The sequence below is a fragment of the Pseudophryne corroboree genome, chromosome 12, assembly GCF_028390025.1.
Source record: "Pseudophryne corroboree isolate aPseCor3 chromosome 12, aPseCor3.hap2, whole genome shotgun sequence".
Taxonomy (NCBI): Eukaryota; Metazoa; Chordata; class Amphibia; order Anura; family Myobatrachidae; genus Pseudophryne; species Pseudophryne corroboree.
Window position 1 is genome coordinate 37,325,996 of NC_086455.1, and position 25,926 is coordinate 37,351,921.

The 25,926-nt window shown below is 46.4% G+C and overlaps 1 protein-coding gene across 8 annotated transcripts in view; it reads right to left on the reverse strand.

Annotated features, from left to right (window-relative positions):
- Positions 1-25,926, reverse strand: part of LOC134980486 (phosphofurin acidic cluster sorting protein 2-like) — a 203,634-nt gene that overhangs the window by 123,939 nt on the left and 53,769 nt on the right. For all 8 annotated transcript variants that reach the window (XM_063947344.1, XM_063947340.1, XM_063947341.1 and 5 more), the window contains exon 2: positions 14,838-14,925. In XM_063947344.1, the coding sequence (XP_063803414.1) occupies positions 14,838-14,925 (88 nt within the window). The remainder of the gene's footprint in view (positions 1-14,837; positions 14,926-25,926) is intronic.

Below are 25,926 nucleotides of genomic sequence, written 5' to 3' on the forward strand. Positions count from 1 at the left end.
AACCTCCGTATGTAAGTGTTCAAGATTTTAGATTTAGACTCGGTCTCACCGAGCCGTCCGGCTTCGGTACCACAACCGTGTGGAATAATACCCCGTTCCCTGTTGCAGGAGGGGTACCTTGATTATCACCTGCTGGGAATACAGCTTGTGAATGGCTTCCAAAACTGCCTCCCTGTCAGAGGGAGACATCGGTAAAGCCGACTTTAGGAAACGGCGAGGGGGAGACGTCTCGAATTCCAATTTGTACCCCTGAGATATCACCTGAAGGATCCAGGGGTCTAATTGCGAGTGAGCCCACTGCGCGCTGAAATTCATTGAGACGGGCCCCCACCGTGCCTGATTCTGCTTGTAAAGCCCCAGCGTCATACTGAGGGCTTGGCAGAGGCGGGAGAGGGCTTCTGTTCCTGGGAACTGGCTGATTTCTGCAGCCTTTTTCCTCTCCCTCTGTCACGGGGCAGAAATGAGGAACCTTTTGCCCGCTTGCCCACGAAAGGACTGCGCCTGATAATACGGCGTCTTCTTATGTTGAGAGGCGACCTGGGGTACAAACGTGGATTTCCCAGCTGTTGCCGTGGCCACCTCCGCCTCACCTGACCACTGTCGTGTCCATAACACTCTACTGGCAGAAATGGACAACGCACTTAGACTTGATGCCAGTCGGCAAATATTCCGCTGTGCATCACGCATATCTAGAAATGCATCTTTTAAATGCTCTATAGACAATAATATACTGTCCCTATCTAGGGTATCAATATTTTCAGTCAGGGAATCCGACCACGCCAACCCAGCACTGCACATCCAGGCTGAGGCGATTGCTGGTCGCAGTATAACACCAGTATGTGTGTAAATACATTTTAGGATACCCTCCTGCTTTCTATCAGCAGGATCCTTAAGGGCGGCCATCTCAGGAGAGGGTAGAGCCCTTGTTCTTACAAGCGTGTGAGCGCTTTATCCAACCTAGGGGGTGTTTCCCAACGCACCCTAACCTCTGGCGGGAAAGGATATAATGCCAATAACATTTTAGAAATTATCAGTTGTTATCGGGGGAAACCCACGCATCATCACACACCTCATTTAATTTCTCAGATTCAGGAAAACTACAGGTAGTTTTTCCTCACCGAACATAATACCCCTTTTTGGTGGTACTCGTATTATCAGAAATGTGTAAAACATTTTTCATTGCCTCAATCATGTAACGTGTGGCCCTACTGGAAGTCACATTTGTCTCTTCACCGTCGACACTGGAGTCTGTATCCGTGTCGGCGTCTATATCTGCCATCTGAGGTAACGGGCGCTTTAGAGCCCCTGACGGCCTATGAGACGTCTGGACAAGCACAAGCTGAGTAGCCGGCTGTCTCATGTCAACCACCGTCTTTTATACAGAGCTGACACTGTCACGTAATTCCTTCCAACAGTTCATCCACTCAGGTGTCGACCCCCTAGGGGGTGACATCACTATTACAGGCAATCTGCTCCGTCTCCACATCATTTTTCTCCTCATACATGTCGACACAAACGTACCGACACACAGCACACACACAGGGAATGCTCTGATAGAGGACAGGACCCCACTAGCCCTTTGGGGAGACAGAGGGAGAGTTTGCCAGCACACACCAGAGCGCTATATATATATATATATATATATATATATATATATATATATATATATATATATATATATATATAGAATTTTGTTATGCCCGGCACTCCCAATGCAATTAGATTAATCCGGGTGCCCTCCGCAGTAAATAATCCATGGAGTAGAAGAAAAATGGCAGCGGCACTCCGTTTGAAATTATTGAAAAAAATGTATTTCAAATATAATACAACATCACAGTGGTCACATATAGAACCAACGTTTCGGGGTCCTTGGACCCCTTTGTCAAGGCGTGAACAGTGTGTACTGGAGACCCACTTACCTTTTATAGCACCCAGGTGAAACCCACACCAAGACGTGAGCAGGGCCGGACGCCGTCAGCTCCGGAGACCGCCGGGGCATTTCCGGTGTCCCAGGAAGTGACGCGATGTCGGGTCTGTGACGCGGTCGTCATGGTAACCCGCGTCATTGTCCGTGACATCCGTGCCGGCCCTGTAGAAAAAGTGACAAGAGAAAGATAGTAAAAGCAGTTGGGAGAGCACTATGGACTGTAAAAACACTATCTGTTGGACTATGTATAATAAAGGACTTGTTGTGCAGAAGGTGGGGATGCTGAGAGACTAGGTTGTTATTTATGTGGTGTGAGAAGAAGGGCATTTATATGACTAGCACGTATATGGGTGGCAGGTGTATAGCGGGACTGGGTTGGCAAAAGTGAGGAAAAGGAATGAGAAGTGTGGTGAGTGTTGGGTGAATGCTTGAAGTCTGGAGTGAAATGTGACATGTCTACGGGGACAACTGGTTAATCTGTGTGTGTGTAGAGTGATTGGGATTCAGGGAGCTGAGTCCATGGAACGTGCGTTAGGACAGGGAGGGTGTGAGGGATAAATGAAAAGGGTGGTGACGTAACAATGTGTGTGAATAAGCCGTGTGGTGTTGTAATTAGAAAGAATCATGAAGTGCCAATTAGATAAACGTGAAGTGCAAAGTGATGGGAGTGTGGAAGTGCAGAATGTGTGTGAAGTATGGGGGTGAGAGAAAAGATATGCCGAGTGCTACATAAACAACGGTATGAAACATGGTATGAACGAATTATTAGACTGTAGAGCTTGTTTAGTCCAATGAAATTACACTGTCTTTCGGGCCTCGGCTAGGTCCCGATTAGAGTGGACGTGTCAAATGCAATATGTTAAAGACTGTTCCACTGGATCTTGTCGTTCAATCCCTTTGGTGGAAGAGTGTCCAATTTAAATATCCAACGTGCCTCCAGCCTCAACAGAGTCCCGTTCCTGTCACCACCTCTAAGTTGTGCTGGGACGTGATCGATGATCATATGTCTCAGTGACTCAATTGGGTGTCCCTTTGATGCGAAATGTTGAGCAACTGGTTGATCAGAACTTCCCTTCTTAATGGCGGCATTGATGGCTGATCTGTGTTGTGCCATCCTGGTTCTAAAGCTGGTGATGGTCTTGCCTACATACCCTAGCCCACAGGGGCAGGTAATATAGTATACCACATGGGTGGACGTGCAGGTCATAACGTGTTTCAATTTGAACTCTACATCCCTGAATGGATGTTTGAAGGATGCTCCGCTAATCATGTTTTTGCAGGTGGTACATCCCAGGCATTTGTAACAGCCTGGCTGCTTGGTGAGGAAGTTTGAAGAAACGCTGTTGTTGAAGCCAGTGACATCCGCGTGTACTATCGTGTCTTTGATGTTTCTAGCCCTCATGAAGCAATTCATTGGCCTTCTGTTTTTAAAACAGGCAAGTTTCTCATCAGTGGCCACTATGGGCCATAACGCCCGAGTGGCCCGCTGGATCACTGGGCTAGAGGTACAGAACTGGCTTTTCCAGGGAATTATGTCGTCCTTCTTTTTAGTTGATGAGCGTAGTAAATCCTTCCTGTCCATTTTCATGACCTCTTGTTTATGTTTCAGCAAGTCACTCTTGTTGTAGCCTCTCTGGAGAAACTTGTTGATTACTCTGTCTAGCTGAGTTCCCAAGGTCTCGTGGTCGCTGTGGATCCTAGCGGTACGTATAAGTTGGGACCGGGGTAATCCTCTAATGAGAGGTTTGGGATGGTGACTACTGGCCAAGAGCATGGTGTTCTTATCCGTGGGTTTGGTATAGACAATAGTGTCTATGTTATTGTTGCGGATGGTGACTTGTACGTCCAGATAGTTGATACTAGAGGTGTTCCACTGGTAAGTGAATTTGATGTGGACTGCTGCTTTGTTAATGTCTTCCATCATGCGGGTGAACTTATCTTCGCTGCCGGTCCAAAGCATAAAGACATCGTCGATGTAACGACAGTATGTTAGAATATTTTGGGCATATGCTGGATTGGTGAAGAAGGTGTTCCGTTCCTCCCTGAACATGTAGGTGTTGGCGTAAGATGGCGCCACATTGCTGCCCATGGCGCAGCCCGTCAGTTGGAGGTAAAATTTACCGTCAAATAGGAAATAGTTCCTCTTTAAGGTCAGTTCCAGTAGGCGCATGAAGAGTGTTCGGTCCACATCTTGCATGTTGTTTTGATCCAGGAACTCTAGCATGGCTTCTAATCCACCTTCATGTGGTATACTGGTGTATAGGTTACAAATGTCCATGACGCATAATAGCGTACCTGTAGGGACAAAAGAGATGCCGTCCAGTAAGTTGAGGAAGTCTGTGGTGTCTTTGATGTATGATTGCTGCCTGGTGACCAATGGTTGGAGAATGCTGTCCAGGAATTGGGATATGGGTTGGTATAGTGACGATCTGGCAGAGATAATGGGTCTGCCTGGTGGTTTGTGAACATCCTTGTGTATTTTGGGGACAGTAAAGAAAACAGGTGTGACTGGGTGTTCTTTTTTCAGGATTCGGTGTAATTTTGATGTGATGAGTTTATTGTCCAGAGCTCCGTCCAGAATCTGATCCAATTCTCGTTTGAAGCCTATAGTAGGATCCGAGGTAAGTTCCTGATAGGTATGAACATCGGATAATTGTCTCAAGGCCTCTGCCCGGTAATCTGCTAGGTTCTGGATTACCAAGCCGCCCCCCTTATCGGCGGGGCGGAAAATTATGTCCCTAGCGTTACCCAAATCCCGTAGAGCGCTTCTTTCTGCCCTGGTTAAATTGTCGCGCTGTGTTGTAGGGGTGGCATTATAGCGCTGAACTGAATTGTCCAGTAAGCGGGCGAAAGTTCTGAGGGATGGGTTAGAGGATTGGGGATCGAACCTTGAGACAGTGTGCTGTCTCTCGAATTTATCGAAGGCAGATGTAGGCTGTTCTGATGGGTGATCTTGGAAATATTCTTGAAGACGGAGCTTGCGTGAAAAACGATGTAAATCCATCTTCCAAATAAACTCGTCATGTCTACTGGTGGGAATGTAGGATAAGCCTTTGTTTAGGACCGCCATCTCAACTTGGGTGAAGTTTCTGTCGGAGAGGTTGAATACTAAGTCTTCCGTTTGTTGGAGGTGCTTCTGTTGCCTCTTATTTTGGCCTCCCCTGCGGGTGGGCGTCCTTTTGGATTGGGATCCCCGGGGGTGGCTGTAGCCCCGCCTAAAGGGGCCCTGCTTGATATCGGTGATTCCTCCGGTTCGGGAGCCGGGAATTCACTGTCGCTGTTAGAAGACTGGGCCGAGAAGGTGGACTCATCTCTGCGCCTCCGCCAGTTCCTTCTGAAGGTGAATTTGGATTGTTCCTCCCTCCGTACTTCTCCCCCCATAAGCCATCGGTACACCCTGTTTTCTTCATAGTCTGCTTTGACTATGTTATGCTTGTTTCTCTTAAATCTGACCAGTTCCCTCTTGTGCTGGTCGATTTGTGTCTGCAATTTCAATATCCAATCCTGTGTGGTATTTTCCTGCAATGATTTTAGGCATTGTTTCTCAAAGGTAGCGATCTTCTCTCTAGTCGCTCTCAATTCTCTTCCAACCTCCTCTATAACTAATAACATTAGGTCCATGCTGCACTTATTCAGGATGGCCGTCCATTTCTCCACGCACTTTTGGGGAGCACTGATTGCAAGCACAACATGGACAAGCTGCAAACGTCAGGAAACGGCCACCAGGCAGGATGCCAGACCGCAACAGTTCTTAAAGGGGATACGCTCAGCTTTAATTCGGAGGATGCCGAGAGATTGCGTTTTAAGGAAAGCCTATCTTTAAGCGATGCGCACCTGGAAGCACAGGACATCTTTCACCAACTCCTCCGCTTGAGGAAGAAAGAAACAGACTTCCTTATGCACGGCATCTCACTATCCGATTACCATCGCGAGCAGATGATCCCACGCGGCTTTAGAATAAGAAATGTACCCACTCTGGGGAGATATAACCCGGAGTTCTGCCGCAGGTGGACGGCCATCCTGAATAAGTGCAGCATGGACCTAATGTTATTAGTTATAGAGGAGGTTGGAAGAGAATTGAGAGCGACTAGAGAGAAGATCGCTACCTTTGAGAAACAATGCCTAAAATCATTGCAGGAAAATACCACACAGGATTGGATATTGAAATTGCAGACACAAATCGACCAGCACAAGAGGGAACTGGTCAGATTTAAGAGAAACAAGCATAACATAGTCAAAGCAGACTATGAAGAAAACAGGGTGTACCGATGGCTTATGGGGGGAGAAGTACGGAGGGAGGAACAATCCAAATTCACCTTCAGAAGGAACTGGCGGAGGCGCAGAGATGAGTCCACCTTCTCGGCCCAGTCTTCTAACAGCGACAGTGAATTCCCGGCTCCCGAACCGGAGGAATCACCGATATCAAGCAGGGCCCCTTTAGGCGGGGCTACAGCCACCCCCGGGGATCCCAATCCAAAAGGACGCCCACCCGCAGGGGAGGCCAAAATAAGAGGCAACAGAAGCACCTCCAACAAACGGAAGACTTAGTATTCAACCTCTCCGACAGAAACTTCACCCAAGTTGAGATGGCGGTCCTAAACAAAGGCTTATCCTACATTCCCACCAGTAGACATGACGAGTTTATTTGGAAGATGGATTTACATCGTTTTTCACGCAAGCTCCGTCTTCAAGAATATTTCCAAGATCACCCATCAGAACAGCCTACATCTGCCTTCGATAAATTCGAGAGACAGCACACTGTCTCAAGGTTCGATCCCCAATCCTCTAACCCATCCCTCAGAACTTTCGCCCGCTTACTGGACAATTCAGTTCAGCGCTATAATGCCACCCCTACAACACAGCGCGACAATTTAACCAGGGCAGAAAGAAGCGCTCTACGGGATTTGGGTAACGCTAGGGACATAATTTTCCGCCCCGCCGATAAGGGGGGCGGCTTGGTAATCCAGAACCTAGCAGATTACCGGGCAGAGGCCTTGAGACAATTATCCGATGTTCATACCTATCAGGAACTTACCTCGGATCCTACTATAGGCTTCAAACGAGAATTGGATCAGATTCTGGACGGAGCTCTGGACAATAAACTCATCACATCAAAATTACACCGAATCCTGAAAAAAGAACACCCAGTCACACCTGTTTTCTTTACTGTCCCCAAAATACACAAGGATGTTCACAAACCACCAGGCAGACCCATTATCTCTGCCAGATCGTCACTATACCAACCCATATCCCAATTCCTGGACAGCATTCTCCAACCATTGGTCACCAGGCAGCAATCATACATCAAAGACACCACAGACTTCCTCAACTTACTGGACGGCATCTCTTTTGTCCCTACAGGTACGCTATTATGCGTCATGGACATTTGTAACCTATACACCAGTATACCACATGAAGGTGGATTAGAAGCCATGCTAGAGTTCCTGGATCAAAACAACATGCAAGATGTGGACCGAACACTCTTCATGCGCCTACTGGAACTGACCTTAAAGAGGAACTATTTCCTATTTGACGGTAAATTTTACCTCCAACTGACGGGCTGCGCCATGGGCAGCAATGTGGCGCCATCTTACGCCAACACCTACATGTTCAGGGAGGAACGGAACACCTTCTTCACCAATCCAGCATATGCCCAAAATATTCTAACATACTGTCGTTACATCGACGATGTCTTTATGCTTTGGACCGGCAGCGAAGATAAGTTCACCCGCATGATGGAAGACATTAACAAAGCAGCAGTCCACATCAAATTCACTTACCAGTGGAACACCTCTAGTATCAACTATCTGGACGTACAAGTCACCATCCGCAACAATAACATAGACACTATTGTCTATACCAAACCCACGGATAAGAACACCATGCTCTTGGCCAGTAGTCACCATCCCAAACCTCTCATTAGAGGATTACCCCGGTCCCAACTTATACGTACCGCTAGGATCCACAGCGACCACGAGACCTTGGGAACTCAGCTAGACAGAGTAATCAACAAGTTTCTCCAGAGAGGCTACAACAAGAGTGACTTGCTGAAACATAAACAAGAGGTCATGAAAATGGACAGGAAGGATTTACTACGCTCATCAACTAAAAAGAAGGACGACATAATTCCCTGGAAAAGCCAGTTCTGTACCTCTAGCCCAGTGATCCAGCGGGCCACTCGGGCGTTATGGCCCATAGTGGCCACTGATGAGAAACTTGCCTGTTTTAAAAACAGAAGGCCAATGAATTGCTTCATGAGGGCTAGAAACATCAAAGACACGATAGTACACGCGGATGTCACTGGCTTCAACAACAGCGTTTCTTCAAACTTCCTCACCAAGCAGCCAGGCTGTTACAAATGCCTGGGATGTACCACCTGCAAAAACATGATTAGCGGAGCATCCTTCAAACATCCATTCAGGGATGTAGAGTTCAAATTGAAACACGTTATGACCTGCACGTCCACCCATGTGGTATACTATATTACCTGCCCCTGTGGGCTAGGGTATGTAGGCAAGACCATCACCAGCTTTAGAACCAGGATGGCACAACACAGATCAGCCATCAATGCCGCCATTAAGAAGGGAAGTTCTGATCAACCAGTTGCTCAACATTTCGCATCAAAGGGACACCCAATTGAGTCACTGAGACATATGATCATCGATCACGTCCCAGCACAACTTAGAGGTGGTGACAGGAACGGGACTCTGTTGAGGCTGGAGGCACGTTGGATATTTAAATTGGACACTCTTCCACCAAAGGGATTGAACGACAAGATCCAGTGGAACAGTCTTTAACATATTGCATTTGACACGTCCACTCTAATCGGGACCTAGCCGAGGCCCGAAAGACAGTGTAATTTCATTGGACTAAACAAGCTCTACAGTCTAATAATTCGTTCATACCATGTTTCATACCGTTGTTTATGTAGCACTCGGCATATCTTTTCTCTCACCCCCATACTTCACACACATTCTGCACTTCCACACTCCCATCACTTTGCACTTCACGTTTATCTAATTGGCACTTCATGATTCTTTCTAATTACAACACCACACGGCTTATTCACACACATTGTTACGTCACCACCCTTTTCATTTATCCCTCACACCCTCCCTGTCCTAACGCACGTTCCATGGACTCAGCTCCCTGAATCCCAATCACTCTACACACACACAGATTAACCAGTTGTCCCCGTAGACATGTCACATTTCACTCCAGACTTCAAGCATTCACCCAACACTCACCACACTTCTCATTCCTTTTCCTCACTTTTGCCAACCCAGTCCCGCTATACACCTGCCACCCATATACGTGCTAGTCATATAAATGCCCTTCTTCTCACACCACATAAATAACAACCTAGTCTCTCAGCATCCCCACCTTCTGCACAACAAGTCCTTTATTATACATAGTCCAACAGATAGTGTTTTTACAGTCCATAGTGCTCTCCCAACTGCTTTTACTATCTTTCTCTTGTCACTTTTTCTACAGGGCCGGCACGGATGTCACGGACAATGACGCGGGTTACCATGACGACCGCGTCACAGACCCGACATCGCGTCACTTCCTGGGACACCGGAAATGCCCCGGCGGTCTCCGGAGCTGACGGCGTCCGGCCCTGCTCACGTCTTGGTGTGGGTTTCACCTGGGTGCTATAAAAGGTAAGTGGGTCTCCAGTACACACTGTTCACGCCTTGACAAAGGGGTCCAAGGACCCCGAAACGTTGGTTCTATATGTGACCACTGTGATGTTGTATTATATTTGAAATACATTTTTTTCAATAATTTCAAACGGAGTGCCGCTGCCATTTTTCTTCTACTCCATATATATATATATATATATATATATATATATATATATATATATATATATATATATATATATATATATACAGGGATAACCTTATATAAGTGTTTTTCCCCTTATAGCTGCTGTATTTTTAATACTGCGCGTAATTAGTGCCCCCCTCTCTTTTTTAACACTTTCTGTAGTGTAGTGACTGCAGGGGAGAGCCAGGGAGCTTCCCTCCAACGGAGCTGTGAGGGAAAATGGCGCCAGTGTGCTGAGGAGATAGGCTCCGCCCCCTTCTCGGCGGCCTTATCTCCCGTTTTTCTGTGTATTCTGGCAGGGGTTAAATTCATCCATATAGCCCAGGAGCTATATGTGATGCATTTTTTTGCCATCCAAGGTGTTTTTATTGCGTCTCAGGGCGCCCCCCCCCCAGCGCCCTGCACCCTCAGTGACCGGAGTGTGAAGTGTGCTGAGAGCAATGGCGCACAGCTGCAGTGCTGTGCGCTACCTTGTTGAAGACAGGACGTCTTCTGCCGCCGATTTTCCGGACCTCTTCTGTCTTCTGGCTCTGTAAGGGGGCCGGCGGCGCGGCTCTGGGACCTATCCATGGCTGGGCCTGTGATCGGTCCCTCTGGAGCTAATGTCCAGTAGCCTAAGAAGCCCAATCCACTCTGCACGCAGGTGAGTTCGCTTCTTCTCCCCTTAGTCCCTCGATGCAGTGAGCCTGTTGCCAGCAGGTCTCACTGAACATAAAAAAACTAAAACTAAACTTTTCACTAAGCAGCTCAGGAGAGCCACCTAGTGTGCACCCTTCTCGTTCGGGCACAAAAATCTAACTGAGGCTTGGAGGAGGGTCATAGGGGGAGGAGCCAGTGCACACCAGGTAGTTCTAAAGCTTTACTTTTGTGCCCAGTCTCCTGCGGAGCCGCTATTCCCCATGGTCCTTACGGAGTCCCCAGCATCCACTAGGACGTCAGAGAAACACACTTTTCTATTGCAATACTGTCAAATAAAGATGAACAGTCGTATCATTATAGTAATTACTTGTTTATTTTAAGAACGTAAAAAGTATTCTGATATTTACAGTATGTAACAAATTTATATTTTTATAAAGAGTATATATTATAAATCTCTACAGATAATATTTACTCAAAACTGTTAGTACTAGAGTTACATTTATCAGTAGCCAAGTAGCCTATCTAGTACTGTGTGTTTGGAGTGTGAGAACACCCGGAAGATACCCCAAAACACAGAGAGAACATACAAACATCGCACAGATAGGACCCTAGTATTAGTCCAGCCTATGGCCCCAGTGCTGTAAGGCAGAATTGCCAACTTCTGTTCTGTACATAAATATTATAGAAAATAACCGATACAAAGAAACAGCAAACGCGGGAAAAGAGCAAACAAATATAACTAGAACGGAGAATATTGTTTTTTATTGGAATAGCAATAGATGCATTTGGTTTAAGGGCCCTACACATTAGGTGATATGCCGTCGAGGTGCCCGACAGCCGATGGGCGCAAGTGTCTTATCTTGGCAGCGGCAGGGAAGGGAAACTTACCTCCTCTGCGGCTGTCAGAGGTACCGGAAGGTCCCCCCTGCCTCACTGCACTCTCCTGTACTGATTGCCATGCTGCCGATCACTGCTGATCGGTCATCACAGTAGGACCCCCCAGCGGCTGCAGACAATGGCAGCCACTGGGTAAGTGTAAAACAACCCCCTTTCCCAAGCCGGCCTCAGCCCACCCCTGTGTACCTGGCGGCTTTCTCTCGGGTGTAAAAGGTAACGTGGCGATGGTACCGATCTTCTGACCGATGTATGAGAAAAATGATATTTAAAAAAATAAAATTAAATAAAAATATTTTTTGTTAACCAAAATCATTTTGGATAAGCTTAAATTCATGTTCTTTTCCTAATTCACTCATTAAAAAAAAAAGATAATTTCAGAGCGGTTTTTTTTTTTTTGAAAAATAGTCCGTTAAGTGGTTTATGAGATTTGACAAATGTATTATATATACACAGTAGGCAAAATTTATTGTTGGCACAATGAGCGTCTGCACTTAAGAAAATTTTCTACTTGCTTTTAATTCTGGAAAATCACCTCGCAAATTATCAACCGAATGACATCTGTTTGTTTGGAACAGTAGAATGTATACGGAGAAGCTTGTTTCCTGTGCAGTCACATTTTGGGGCACACCTATACAGTCTTGCAGGTGAGAATTATTTTCCCTGTACCCTTCTTCCCTGGGTGCGCTCATGAGCTCCTTCGGCTTTCAATACCACATCTATACCTCTCCCGCCATCTCCCCCTCTGTCCTCTCTCTGGTATCCAGCTGCCTCTCCTCCATCTCCTGCTGGACATCTGAGCGCTCCCTGGAGCTCAACATGGACAAAACCTAACTCATCGTCTTTCCCCCATCCAGGGTCTCCACCCTCCCTAATATCTCTGTCACTGTTGACAACACCATCATCCTCCCTATTCCCAACTCCGCTGCTTGAGCGTCACTGTTGACTACTACCTCTCCTTCACCCCCCCCCCCCCCCCCACATTCAGTCTCTGGCTTAATCCTGTGGGTTCCAGGTAAGCAACATCGCTCGGATTAGGCCGTTTCTCTACCTGAGTGTGACTAAACTTATTATTCACTATTGCAACATTCTCCTCACTGGCCTCCTATGCTCATATATTGCTCCAATCTGTTCTCAACTCCGCAGCTCGACTTATCTTCCTCTTTCGCCGCTCTACATCTGCCAAAATCTTCACTGGCTCCCAATCACCTACAGAATCCTCTTCAAACTCCTCCCCCTAACATACAAGGCCCTCTCTAACTGTACTGCTCCCTACAGTACATACTCCCTCCCACCTACTCCGGTCAGCCAATGACCGTTGCCTCTCCGCTACCCTGGTCACTGCATCCCATGTGCAAATCCAAGATTTTACCAGTGCTGGAACAAGCTCCCTCACTCTATTAGACTCTCCCATACCTTGCAAAACTTCAAACGGGCACTGAAAACCCACCTGTTCATCAAAGTGTACCCTTCCGCATAACCTTGTTTCAAGGCCACTCTCCCAACCCACTACCTTATGCCTTGGCCATCTATGCCTCACTTACTTCCTGCCATAAGGCCGCCTTTCACTTGCTCGCACCTCATATCACCTGTTTCCCTCAATCCCCTAGACTGTGAGCTCCTTGGAGCAAGGCCCGCTTCCCTCCTGTTCTCACAACCCTCTCCTCTCACACTTCAATGACAGCTCTCTCCTACGTAGCGAATGTCTATACCTGCATCTCCTCTCGCTCATTATTGTTATCTCTTCTAGTGGCTGCCTGCCCGTAGTAGTATGACGACAACTCCTTTGCTTACTTTCATCTCGGCTGTAGTGTGTACTGAGAATTGTGTTGCGAATTGTTACCTGTGCTCTGTTTTAGTTTTTCTGTTACTGTCAGGTTATGCTCTGTGTATTGTTCTAATGTCTACCGTATGGACAACGCTCCGAAACACTCATGGCGCCTGTCAGGGAAATCTCATAATTTCTCCTGTGAGCTGACCTCAGAGTTGTGTATGGTCAAAAGTATAAATTATATCTGGCTGAGGACCCTGACATGACGTTGTAAAAGGGGATTGTATTTCTACATCAAAAGCAGATATTGCCAAGCTCCGGACATTGAGGTCTGATAAGCCCAATTAGTTTGATGTGTCAACAGGGGGCCTCTGTAAACAGACCAGGGAAGTGTGACAAATACTCCCTGCCGGAAAGGAATGCCCAGAAATCCTATTTCGTGACTAGCGTCATAAACCTCTGGAACTTCAAAACACAATTCCATGCTTAGGAAGATGTAACACACATCACAGGACTTCTATAGATATTACAAGGAGAATGACCTTCCACTGCTGGATATGAATGGGCCCAGCAGACTAAGGGTTAACCTTTCCAAGAGGTGGGGGCTGATGTGCAGAGGGGCCTATAACTATGTGAATCACTGATAGATCCTTGTTCATTTTGATGGAAGTGGCTGCCCATGCCTGGATGGATGTCTATTTTCTTTGTGAAGCTTCCTCACACAGACCTTAATGCACTACGTAAGAGTAATTAGGTTCTGTTTTTTTATTCCCTTTTTGTTTATTGAGACTGCTAGTAACCTGTATATCTTTTCTAAAACTCCTTATATTCTTTGTAACCTTTTTACCTTTGTAAACACGAAGATATTTCTTAAATTATAATAAAAATATAATTAGTTCTGACTGCTGTGTTCTTGAACCCAAGTCAAGCGAACTCCCATGTTACCTATTTTTTCATGAGATATCGAGATTTGTGGTTACAGGTAAAGCTAAAGACTCCTACAACGTCCGCAATACATTGAAAAGTCTTTGCTGGTGGCAGCGTAGACTCGCACGGCGCTGGCGCAACTCTCAGATTGGTGTATCCAGAAAGTGGGGCGGCCGGGGACCGTTACAGCGCATTATAAATAAAATGTAATAATAATAATCTGAGATATTGTAACAGTGTCGTTTTCTCACAACACAACAGTTGGTGTCAGCTGATTTGGTCCCGATTTCATTGGGGGGGGGGGGGGGGGGAATTCAATTGTTATCGCCCCCAATCTTCCGTCTAAAGTGACAGGAGATTGCAGGGGTGATATTCAATTGATGCCACCTACCCAGACTAAACTGATGGGCGCGATCGGAAAAAGTGCTGTTCGGGCACCCAAGCAGGTCACTTTTCACACATTTTTAGCTCACAATCCCAGGCGGTATGACCTAAAATTTCAGCGCCAGCAGCCGATTGCATCAGAACGGAGCTACAATCGAATAGCGCCATTCGGCGCCATCTAGTGGCTGCTGGCAGAAACAACTTTAAATTACGCTGATGTTCCTCCAACAGCAAGGCCAGAATATCTGTATACTGTGTAGAGTCAAAATCTTTTCAGCAGATGGTTTTGAGCGCTGAGGATCACAGAATACAAAATAGACGGTAATAGTGTGTATGCTTGGATCTGCGTGTTCATCGGGGCTTTCAGCTGTTAGCAAGGTTGTAAGAATAATCGCATCTCAAGTATGATTGTAACCATGTACCCAGCTGTACAGTTGTGTGTCACATAAAAGGTTTACATACCTGCATTTTCACAGCAATGACTACTGAAATGAGCTCTTTATCCAATTCCTTCACAACTTGCAGCTTTTTTAGTGTCAGACTACAAAGCCTAAACAAAAAAAACAGAAGAAAAAAGAAAAAAATAGATAAATGGATTTACGTCAGTGGAAGAAAAAAAAAAACACAAACTCTACAATGATCTGGATCAAGAGCAGGTAAATTAGGTCTCATGAGAGCAACCAAATTTATGTTAGACAGTATGTAAATAATTATGTGGTATAGCAAGTAACATCTAACAATTACTCCATACATTTGGATTGCAATAAACATGACAGATTTCCATGGCAAACAGAAATAGAGCCTTCAGTATTATAATGCATTATTTCTAGTAACATGAGCCCACGATATAATAGGAAATGTACTTTTATATATCAACTGATCTCAATACAAATGACTGCCAAGTATGAGGCGCCTACATTATTTTATTTGGCTTTTTATTATTTAGGCGATTTGACTATCTGGATGCAGAGATTGGTACAGCTCTGTACTATTTTGTTCACTTCTATCATTTTGGAACCAATGACATAACGCACATTGGTGCTAGAAATCTTAACTCATTCAAATTTTCAGCATTTCTTGTGAGCCTCCAGGATTTAGTAACCAGTAAGACCCTTTAGAACAGCAATGAGTTCAGTCAAATGTCCATCGTACAGATGTATCCTCTTACATCCTTGCTGCAGTCATGCTAAACAGCCCTTCAAGTCGCGCCATGCTGTAGCAGGATTCAAAGTGGCAAGCATCTTTTTTTTTTTATTACATATTTTGCAGATAAAGTGCGTTTTAGACACAATGTAATGCAATAAGACTCACAAGTCGCTTCTGCTGATTAAAATGATATGCAGCATGCCTACAGTATATTCTGCCTGTAATAGGAGCTCTATCTGCATCCGAAATGAAACGTTACAGTGTTTTCCATAAAAACACTGTAGCAGAGAACTTTGTATGTAGATACAGGCGCTGTCACACACAGAATAAAGGCATGCTGCATATCATTTTAATCAGCAGAAACTGCTCCTGTGTCCTATTGCATTACATTGCGTCTAAGACGTATTTTTCGCAGCAAAATATGCAAAAATGATGCTCGGTGCTACAGAGTCACACAGCACTTATGCGTTATGTGTAACGCGACTTGTAACGCATGGAGCAAAGTTGTAAGAGGACAACGTTTGCATCTGCTGGTAAGTTCTGATCATCGAATTGGATGAATTTGGGCTATTTCTAGTGTTCATTCTAGCACCCTGCACCTTTTAACTCCTGTGCAGTTCCTCTTTCCTGCCTGGGGTGTCGCTCTCTGCTCTGGTGCTTCTCAGCACACTCTGATCTGTATCACAGCACTTAGTAACAGATCAGAGTGGGCTGAGAAGCACCACAGCAGAGAGCGACACCCCAGGCAGGAAAGATGAACTGCATGGATTTTGAAAGGTGCAGGGTGCTAGAATGAACACTATATTTCTCCAACTGCTGGAAATCACGGATGTTGGTGGCTCTTGCATGAACGGGATCCAGATTGAAAGTCGACAGTAACTAGGTCGACAATGTCTAGGACGACCACTATTAGTCGACAGTAACTAGGTCGACAGGGTCAAAAGGTCGACAGGGTCAAAAGGCCGACATGATCTAGGTCGACAGGTCAAAAGGTCGACATGAGTTTTTCACAATTTTTTTCTTTTTTTGAACCTTTTCATACTTAACGATCCACGTGGACTACGATTGGAACGGTAATCTGTGCCGAGCGAAGCGGTAGCGGAGCGAAGGCACCATGCCCGAAGCATGGCGAGCGAAGCGAGCCATGCGAGGGGACGCAGTGCACTAATTGGGGTTCCCGGTCACTCTACGAAGAAAACGACACCAAAAGAACATTAAAAACTCATGTCGACCTTTTGACCTGTCGACCTAGAACGTGTTGACATTTTGACCCTGTCGACCTTTTGACCCTGTCGGCCTAGTTACTGTCGACCAATAGTGGTCGACCTAGACATTGTCGACCTAGTTACTGTCGACTTTCAATACCACACCCTGCATGAACACCCCACTTAATAAACACGACTATCCCTTTTTTCATTGTTCTTGCTTCTAGAATTGCAGTTTACAAATAAGTGCTGTCAAAAACTAAAGCTTAAATGCTCGCAATTAAATAGATCACATTGAAATGCTGCTGAATTGCCTTGCTGCAAAACATTACAGACATGAGAGAAGTCACAACAAGGTTTCCTTGAGTGTAGTGCACTAATTACATTATCAACTGTTCAAACAGTAATTACATAGAACAGCACAGACAACATAATTATCACAGTATGTGATTACTACAACACAGAAGAAGCTCTCAGAAGCTTTGCACTAAGCTTTCCCCACTGTCGCAATCTGTATTGTATTGGTATATATTTTTTTTCTTCTTCATGAAATGTTATTAATACAGCACATTGCTTCTCTATCTGGTTTGCATGTGTTCTTTTTAGCATTTCATTTCTATAACTTCTTAATTGAACGTTAATTTTTACCCCAGGTTACATACACAACTATGCAATCACTCAGTTACGAAATTGAATCCAGAAAGCAGCTTTGTGCTCCCTCCTCCAGCACAAAAGCTGATAACAAGGAGATAAAGCGGAAAAGCAGAAAAAGAACCAAAAAAATAAAATATAAAGCATTTAGGAAAAGTTATAGGAGGTCTACATAATGAAAACGTGACGGTGGAAAGCCTCACAAAAGTTAGTCAGGCAGAGCTTTGTGTACGCGTAATCCTACCGACAATGCAAAACTATGAATAATGCAAACCACAGCCTCATTTAGAGTAGAATGTAAAAGTTGAGCCTTTTTAAAACACGAGTAGCCAAAAATAGAGTGCTTACAGAACAAAGAAACACCGGCATCAACATGTAAATTAGCTCCAGGCTTAGGAATATGCAAAGGATATGCCTCCTTAAAAGGTGACTATAAAGATTTGTTAAACAGGGTATTCAATTACTCCCCAAAAAGTTTCCAGGAGAAAAAATGGTCATTATCAAGCTATCCAATTAGAGACCGTTTTTGTGTGGAAACACACAGGATCCGGGATAAGCGATTGCGAAAACAGGTCATCGATCTGAGATATTTTTTTTACTCTTGCCTTCGGCAGGTGGAATAAGAAAATCCCTGATAACTGCTAGCTTATGGGGCTAATTGGATAACTGCGGAGGATCAATTAGCTGCAGTCATTTACCGCGGATAATTGGATACCGCCCTCAGGTGTGTGTTTAAAGAGAGAAGCGAAGTGTCAGAAAGAAAAACACACTGCTTTTTTCTTTAAAATGAAAGCTGTAATTATATCTTGGAAGTGTCGGGCCGTTTTGGCAAATAATTTCCCACAAGATGTCTGAATGCATTGGGCACGTACTGATCAGCATTGTGACATCAGGCCGTCACTGATCGGAAAGCCAGCTGTGGAGGTCCGGCTCCACCACCGGTCTGGGAAACAGGTAGCCAGCCAATGCAGCGGAGCGGAGAAGAGCAGAACCTGCTTTTGTTCATACTAAAGTGGGATCCCGGGATTTAGGGCCAAAACGTCCGGGGTCCAATCCCGGAGATTGGAGGGATCAGCGTTGAACGTCCACAGGATGCTCGGACGCTGCCCGGCTTCCTCCTTCCGGCTCCCCCGGCGCAGCATGAGGTCACGCTGCGCCGTCAGCCGTGTACTGAGGGAGTGCAGGAAGAGATCCCCACCCGCCCGCCCGCCCGTGGTATATGGTTAGTAATGTGAGTGGGGCGGGGGTGGGGCGAGGGGGCGGCCACACACTTAAAAGCCAATCCCGGAATAGGCCATTTTTTAATCCTGATACCCGGGATTGAAAAAATGGCCCGGGATTGGCTTCCCTAGTTCATACAGAAACACAAAATGCCATCTAGAGATGGAATTCTGTTTTTAAGAAAAGATGAGAAGCTTTGCTTCTCCCATCTATATAAATCTTTCCTTCAAAGCCCCCATTACATGAAATGGGAGAATAATATATGATTTCTTCGCACTTTTCAAGTAATTAAACAGAAAATAAACTTTGGCTTTCTCCTGCTAAAATGCTGGAGAAAACCCTTTTGTTAGTTTATTAAGTAGACTCCTAACTAGTAGTTAACTTAATTGTACATGCCCTTACTATATGCAGGCTTACACACCCTAATTTGTTCCCCGAGGGGCTACAAATACAAGATGCACAGACATTTAGAGTACATTGTAGCACAGACGGTGTAATGGTTAGCATTACTGCCTCACAGCACTGAGGTCATGGGTTCGATTCCCATCATGGGGTATATTCAATTGCAGTCGAAAAGTTGCCGTCTGTCGGAAAGACGGCAGTTTTGGACTTTTCTTTTTAAGGTCGGAAAGGGTTCCAACCTATTCAATATACCCCAGAATTATCCGACAAGTCGGGAATTCCGACTTGTCGGAAAGCACATGGATCAGCGGAATAGCTGCCGATCCGCGTGCTTCTGTCGGAAACGGGGCCAAATCAGACAGGTTTTGGCCCCCTTTCCGACCATCTCAATCAGACTTTAAAAAAGTCGGATTGAGATGAGGGAGCTGAGGAGGAGGAGATGGGGAGAGCAGCGGGGAGACGGGGGAGAGCAAGCGGGGAGATGGGGGAGAGCCAGCTGTGTAGCAGGAGAATCGGGCACCGCCGCCGCTCACGGCAGTGTCCACCCGGCTCCAGCAAGCGAGGTCCCGCTTGCTGGAGCCGGGTGGACGCCGCTGTGAGGTCTGGTGACTGTGCCACATCCTCCTGCCACGGCGCTACACTGCTGTAGCCGCTGCTTTCCCCCTTCTCCTCCTCCTCAGCTCACTCACCTCAATCCGACTTTTTTAAAGTCGGATTGAGAGGGTCAGGAACGGTCAAATCCTGTCAGATTTGTGCGTTCATTGAATAGCCCTCGTCAGAACCATTCCAACAAATAAATGTCGGAATGGATCAGACTTTAATTGAATATACCCCCCATGGCCCTAACTGTGTGGAGTTCGCATATTCTCCCTGTACTTGCGTGGGTTTCCTCCGGGTACTCCGGTTTCCTCCCACAATCCAAAAATATACTGGTAGGGTGATTGGCTCCCTACAAATGAACCTTAGCGTGAATGTGTGTGCGTGTACACGTGGTAGGGAATATAGACTGTAAGCTCCACTGGGGCCAAATATTATCTGTAAAGCGTTGCGGAATGTGTGTGCGCTACATAAATGACTGGTAATAACAATGATAATATTGTCAGCGCAGCAGGTTTTATGCAAAAATAAGATTTTACTTACCGGTAAATCTATTTCTCGTAGTCCGTAGTGGATGCTGGGGACTCCGTAAGGACCATGGGGAATAGACGGGCTCCGCAGGAGACAGGGCACTTTAAGAAAGAATTTGGATTCTGGTGTGCACTGGCTCATCCCTCTATGTCCCTTCTCCAGACCTCAGTTAGAGAAACTGTGCCCGTAAGAGCTGACAGTACAAGGAAAGGATTTTAGAATCCAGGGCAAGACTCATACCAGTCACACCAATCACACAGTATAACTCGTGATAAACTTACCCTGTCAACAGTATGAACAACAACGGAGCATCAGATCAACCCTGATGCAACCAAACATAACCCTTATTTAAGCAATAACTATATACAAGTAATGCAGAAGAAGTCCGCACTTGGGACGGGCGCCCAGCATCCACTACGGACTACGAGAAATGGATTTACCGGTAAGTAAAATCTTATTTTCTCTAACGTCCTAGTGGATGCTGGGGACTCCGTAAGGACCATGGGGATTATACCAAAGCTCCCAAACGGGCGGGAGAGTGCGGATGACTCTGCAGCACCGAATGAGCAAACACAAGGTCCTCCTCAGCCAGGGTATCAAACTTGTAAAACTTTGCAAAAGTGTTCGAACCTGACCAAGTAGCTGCTCGGCAAAGCTGTAATGCCGAGACCACTCGGGCAGCCGCCCAAGAAGAGCCCACCTTCCTTGTGGAGTGGGCTTTTACTGATTTTGGAAGCGGCAATCCAGCCGCAGAATGAGCCTGCTGAATCGTGTTACAGATCCAGCGAGCAATAGTTTGCTTTGAAGTGGGATAAACAGCGACTCAGTTTTCCTGACTCTAGCCGTTCTGGCTACATAAACCTTCAAAGCCCTGACCACATCCAGCAACTCGGAATCCTCCAAGTCACGAGTAGCCACAGGCACCACAATAGGTTGGTTCATATGAAAAGATGACACCACTTTTGGCAGAAATTGTGGACGGGTCCGAAATTCTGCCCTGTCCATATGGAAAAACCAGATAGGGGCTTTTATGTGACAAAGCCGCTAATCTGACACACGTCTAGCTGAAGCCAAGGCTAATAGCATGACCACCTTCCACGTGAGAAATTTTAACACCACGATTTTGAGTGGCTCAAACCAGTGTGACTTCAGGAAACTCAACACCACGTTAAGATCCCAAGGTGCCACTGGAGGCACAAAGGGGGCTGAACATGCAGCACTCCCTTTACAACGTCTGAACTTCAGGAAGAGAAGCCAGTTCTTTTTGAAAGAAAATGGATAGGGCCGAAATCTGGACCTTAATGGAACCCAATTTCAGGCCCAAAGTCACTCCCGACTGTAGGAAGTGAAGGAAAACGGCCCAGCTGGAATTCCTCCATAGGGGCATTCCTGGCCTCACACCAAGCAACATATTTTCGCTATATACGGTAATAATGTTGAGCCGTCACATCCTTCCTAGCCTCTATCAGCGTAGGAATGACCTCATCCGGAATGCCTTTTTCTGCTAGGATCCGGCATTCAACCGCCATGCCGTCAAACGCAGCCGCGGTAAGTCTTGGAACAGACAGGGCCCCTGTTGCACAAGTCCTGTCTTAGAGGCAGAGGCCACGGGTCCTCTGTGAGCATTTCTTGCAGATCTGGATACCAAATCCTTCTTGGCCAATCCTGAACAAAGAGTATTGTTCTCACTCCTCTTTTCCTTATGATTCTCAGCACCTTGGGTATGAGAGGAAGAGGAGGAAATACATAGACCGACTGGAACACCCACGGTGTCACCAGTGCGTCCACAGCTATCGCCTGAGGGTCTCTTCACCTGGCGCAATATCTCTGCAGCTTTTTGTTGAGGCGGGATGCCATCATGTCCACCTGTGGCAGTTCCCACCGACTTGCAATCTGCATGAAGACTTCTTGATGAAGTCCCCACTCTCCCGGGTGGAGGTCGTGCCTACTGTGGAATTCTGCTTCCCAGTTGTCTACTCCCGGAATGAACACTGCTGACAGTGCGCTTACGTGATTCTCCGCCCAGCGAAGAAATCTGGTGGCTTTTACCATCGCCACCCTGCTCCTTGTGCCGCCTTGGCGGTTTACATGAGCCACTGCGGTGATATTGTCTGACTGAATCAGAACCGGTTGGTTGCGAAGCAGGGTCTCCACTTGACTTAGGGCGTTGTATATGGCCCTTAGTTCCAGGATATTGATGTGAAGGCAAGTCTCCTGCCTTGACCACAGCCCTTGGAAATTTCTTCCCTGTGTGACTGCCCCCCCCCCCCCTCGAAGGCTTGCATCCGTGGTCACCAGGACCCAGTCCTGAATGCCGAATCTGCGACCTTCAAGAAGGTGAGCACTCTGCAGCCACCACAGGAGAGATACCCTGGCCCTGGGGGATAGGGTGATTAATCTGAAGATGTGATCCGGACCACTTGTCCAGTAAGTCCCATTGGAAGGTCCTCGCATGGAACCTGCCGAAGGGAATGGCCTCGTATGATGCCACCCTCCTTCCCAGGACTCGAGTGCAGTGATGCACTGACACCTGTTTTGGTTTTAATAGATTCCTGACCAGTGTCACGAGCTCCTGAGCTCTCTCTATCGGGAGATAAACCCTTTTCTGGTCTGTGTCTAGGATCATGCCTAGGAGAGGCAGATGAGCTGTAGGAACCAACTGCGACTTTGGAATATATAGACTCCAGCCGTGTTGCCGTTACACTTCCAGAGAAAGTGATACGCTGTTCAGCAACTGCTCTCTTGATCTCGCTTTTATGAGGAGATCGTCCAAGTACGTGATATTAGTGACACCTTGCTTCCGCAGGAGCACCATCAATCCCGCCATTACCTTAGCGAATATTCTCAAGGCCGTGGAGAGACCAAACGGCAACGTCTGAAATTGGTAATGACAATCCCGTACCGCAATTCTGAGGTACGCCTGATGAGGTGGATAAATGGGGACATGAAGGTATGCATCCTTTATGTCCCGAGTCACCATAAAATCTCCCCCTTTCAGGCTTGCAATGACCGCTCTTAGCGATTCCATCTTGAACTTGAACGTTTTCAGGTATATGTTCAGGGATTTTAAATTCAATATGGGTCTGACCGAACCGTCTGGTTTCGGGACTACAACATGGTCGAATAATAACCCCCTCCTTGTTGAAGGAGGGGAATCTTGACCACCACCTGTTGAAGATACAATTTGTGAATTGCAGTTAACACTGTTTCCCTCTCGTGGGGGGAAGCCGGCAGGGCCGTCGGCGAGAGGGCATCTTCTCAAAGTCCAGCTCGTATCCTTGAGACAAAATATCTATTGCCCAGGGATCTAACAGGGAGTAAACCCACTTGTGGCTGAACTTACGAAGGCGTGCCCCCACCGGGCCTAGCTCCGCCTGTGGAGCCCCAGCGACATGCGGTGGATTTTTGTAGAGGCCGGGGAGGACTTCTGTTCCTGGGAACTAGCTGTGTTGTGCAGCTTCTTTCCTCTGCCCCCGCCTCTGGCAAGAAAGGACGCACCTCAGACTTTCTTGTTTCTTTATTCGAAAGGCTGCATTTGATAATGTCGTGCTTTCTTAGGCTGTGCAGGAATATAAGGCAAAATATCAGAATTACCAGCTATAGCTGTGGAGACCAGGTCCGAGAACCCTTCTCCACACAATCCTCAGCCTTCTATATGCCTCTTAAGTCGGCATCATTAATATATATATATATATATATATCTCTATATATACATATGTATATCTATATACATACTAGGGTCTCAATCTCTGCTGATAAGGTACCTGTCCACGCTGCCACAGCGCTATAAACCCATGCCAACACAATCGCCGGTCTGAGTAGTGTACCAGAATGTGCACGCTATCTGCAGGATCCCTGAGAATAGCTGTTACGTCAGGGCTACCTTTTGGGCAAACGTGACACCCTAGGGGAAGATTCCCATCATATCCTGGCCCTAGTGGGGAAAGGATACTGCCTGAAAATTCTTTGTGGGAAACTGCAGTCTCTTGTCTGGAGATTCCCGCTCTTTTTCCTCATGAGAGGAGGGAAATTTACCTCAGCTTTCTTCCCCTTAAACATGTGTACCCTTGTGTCAGGGACAGATGAGTCATCAGTGATATGCAAATCATCTTTTATTGAATACTTTTCTGCCATTTTGGCTGTAACTTTGCATTATCGTAGTCGACACTGGAGTCAAACTCCGTGTCGATATCAGTGTATTATTTTGGATAGTGAGCATTGAGAGACTCTAAAGGTCTCTGCGACATAGGGACGGACATGGGTAGATTTTCTGTCTGTTCTCTAATCTTCTGTGCAATAAATTCACCTTAGCACTTAATTACACATATCCAAACAGGTGTTGGCGTTGTCGACGGAGACACCCACACATATTTGCTCTATCTCCTCCTTAGGGGAACCTTTTACCTCAGACATGTCGACACACACGTACCGACACACCACACACTAAGGGAATGCTCATCTGAAGACAATTCCCCCACAAGGCCCTTTGGAGAGACAGAGAGAGAGTATGCCAGCACACACCCAAGCGCTATTAACCCAGGAATAACACAGTAACTTAATGTTAACCCAGTAGCTGCGGTTTATATTGATTTTTGCGCCTAATTATGTGCCCCCCCCCTCTCTATTTACCCTCTTCTACCGTGTAACTGCAGGGGAGAGACTGGGGAGCTTCCTCTCAGCGGTGCTGTGGAGAAAAAACATGGCGCTGGTGAGTGCTGAGGAAGAAGCCCCGCCCCCTCGACGGCGGGCTTCTGTCCCGCTTTCATGTACAATTTTGGCGGGGGCTCATACATATATACAGTGCCCAACTGTATATTATGCCAACTTTTGCCAAAGAGGTCTCTAATTGCTGCCCAGGGCGCCCCCCTCCCCCCCCCCCCTGCGCCCTGCACCCTACAGTGACCGGAGTGTGTGGGAGCAATGGTGCACAGCTGCAGTGCTGTGCGCTACCTCATATGAAGACTGGAGTCTTCTTGCTTCTCACGCCGGCTTCTGGCTCTGCGAGGGGGACGGCGGCGCGGCTCTGGGATCGGACGACCAAGGGTGCGTTCCTGTGTTCGATCCCTCTGGAGCTAATGGTGTCCAGTAGCCTAAGAAGCATGACCTATCCGCAGTTAGTAGGGCTGCTTCTCTCCCCTCAGTCCCACGTAGCAGAGAGTCTGTTGCCAGCAGATCTCTCTGAAAATAAAAAAACCTAACAAAATACTTTCTTTTTAGCAAGCTCAGGAGAGCTCACTAAGTAGCACCCAGCTCGTCCGGGCACAGATTCTAACTGAGGACTGGAGGAGGGACATAGAGGGAGGAGCCAGAACACACCAGAATCCAAATTCTTTCTTAAAGTGCCCTGTCTCCTGCGGAGCCCGTCTATTCCCCATGGTCCTTACGGAGTCCCCAGCATCCACTAGGACGTTAGAGAAATGAAGTTACAAAAATCGCAAATATATTTCTATGCATCTCTAAATAAGGCCAGACATCCGTAGCTAGACCAAGGTCAAGAACCTAACACAAAACGATATACTGTATGCTCTAATCAAGTCTAGAGGTCATGTAATATTGTTGGATCTAAACCCACAAGAAATTCTTAACTAGGACAAGGACACCAGTTGTAATAACGGTTCTATTCCATATATTATTCTCACATATAACAATGATGATAATGTAATTATCCTTGATTGAAAATATAGACAGATATATTACTGAAAACAGTTAAATGGGTTTTGGATTTGGATGACTTAAAACTGCAGTATAATCAACCATAACAGCTGCTTTCTGTTTTGAATCTGCGGCCGGAAAAGTAA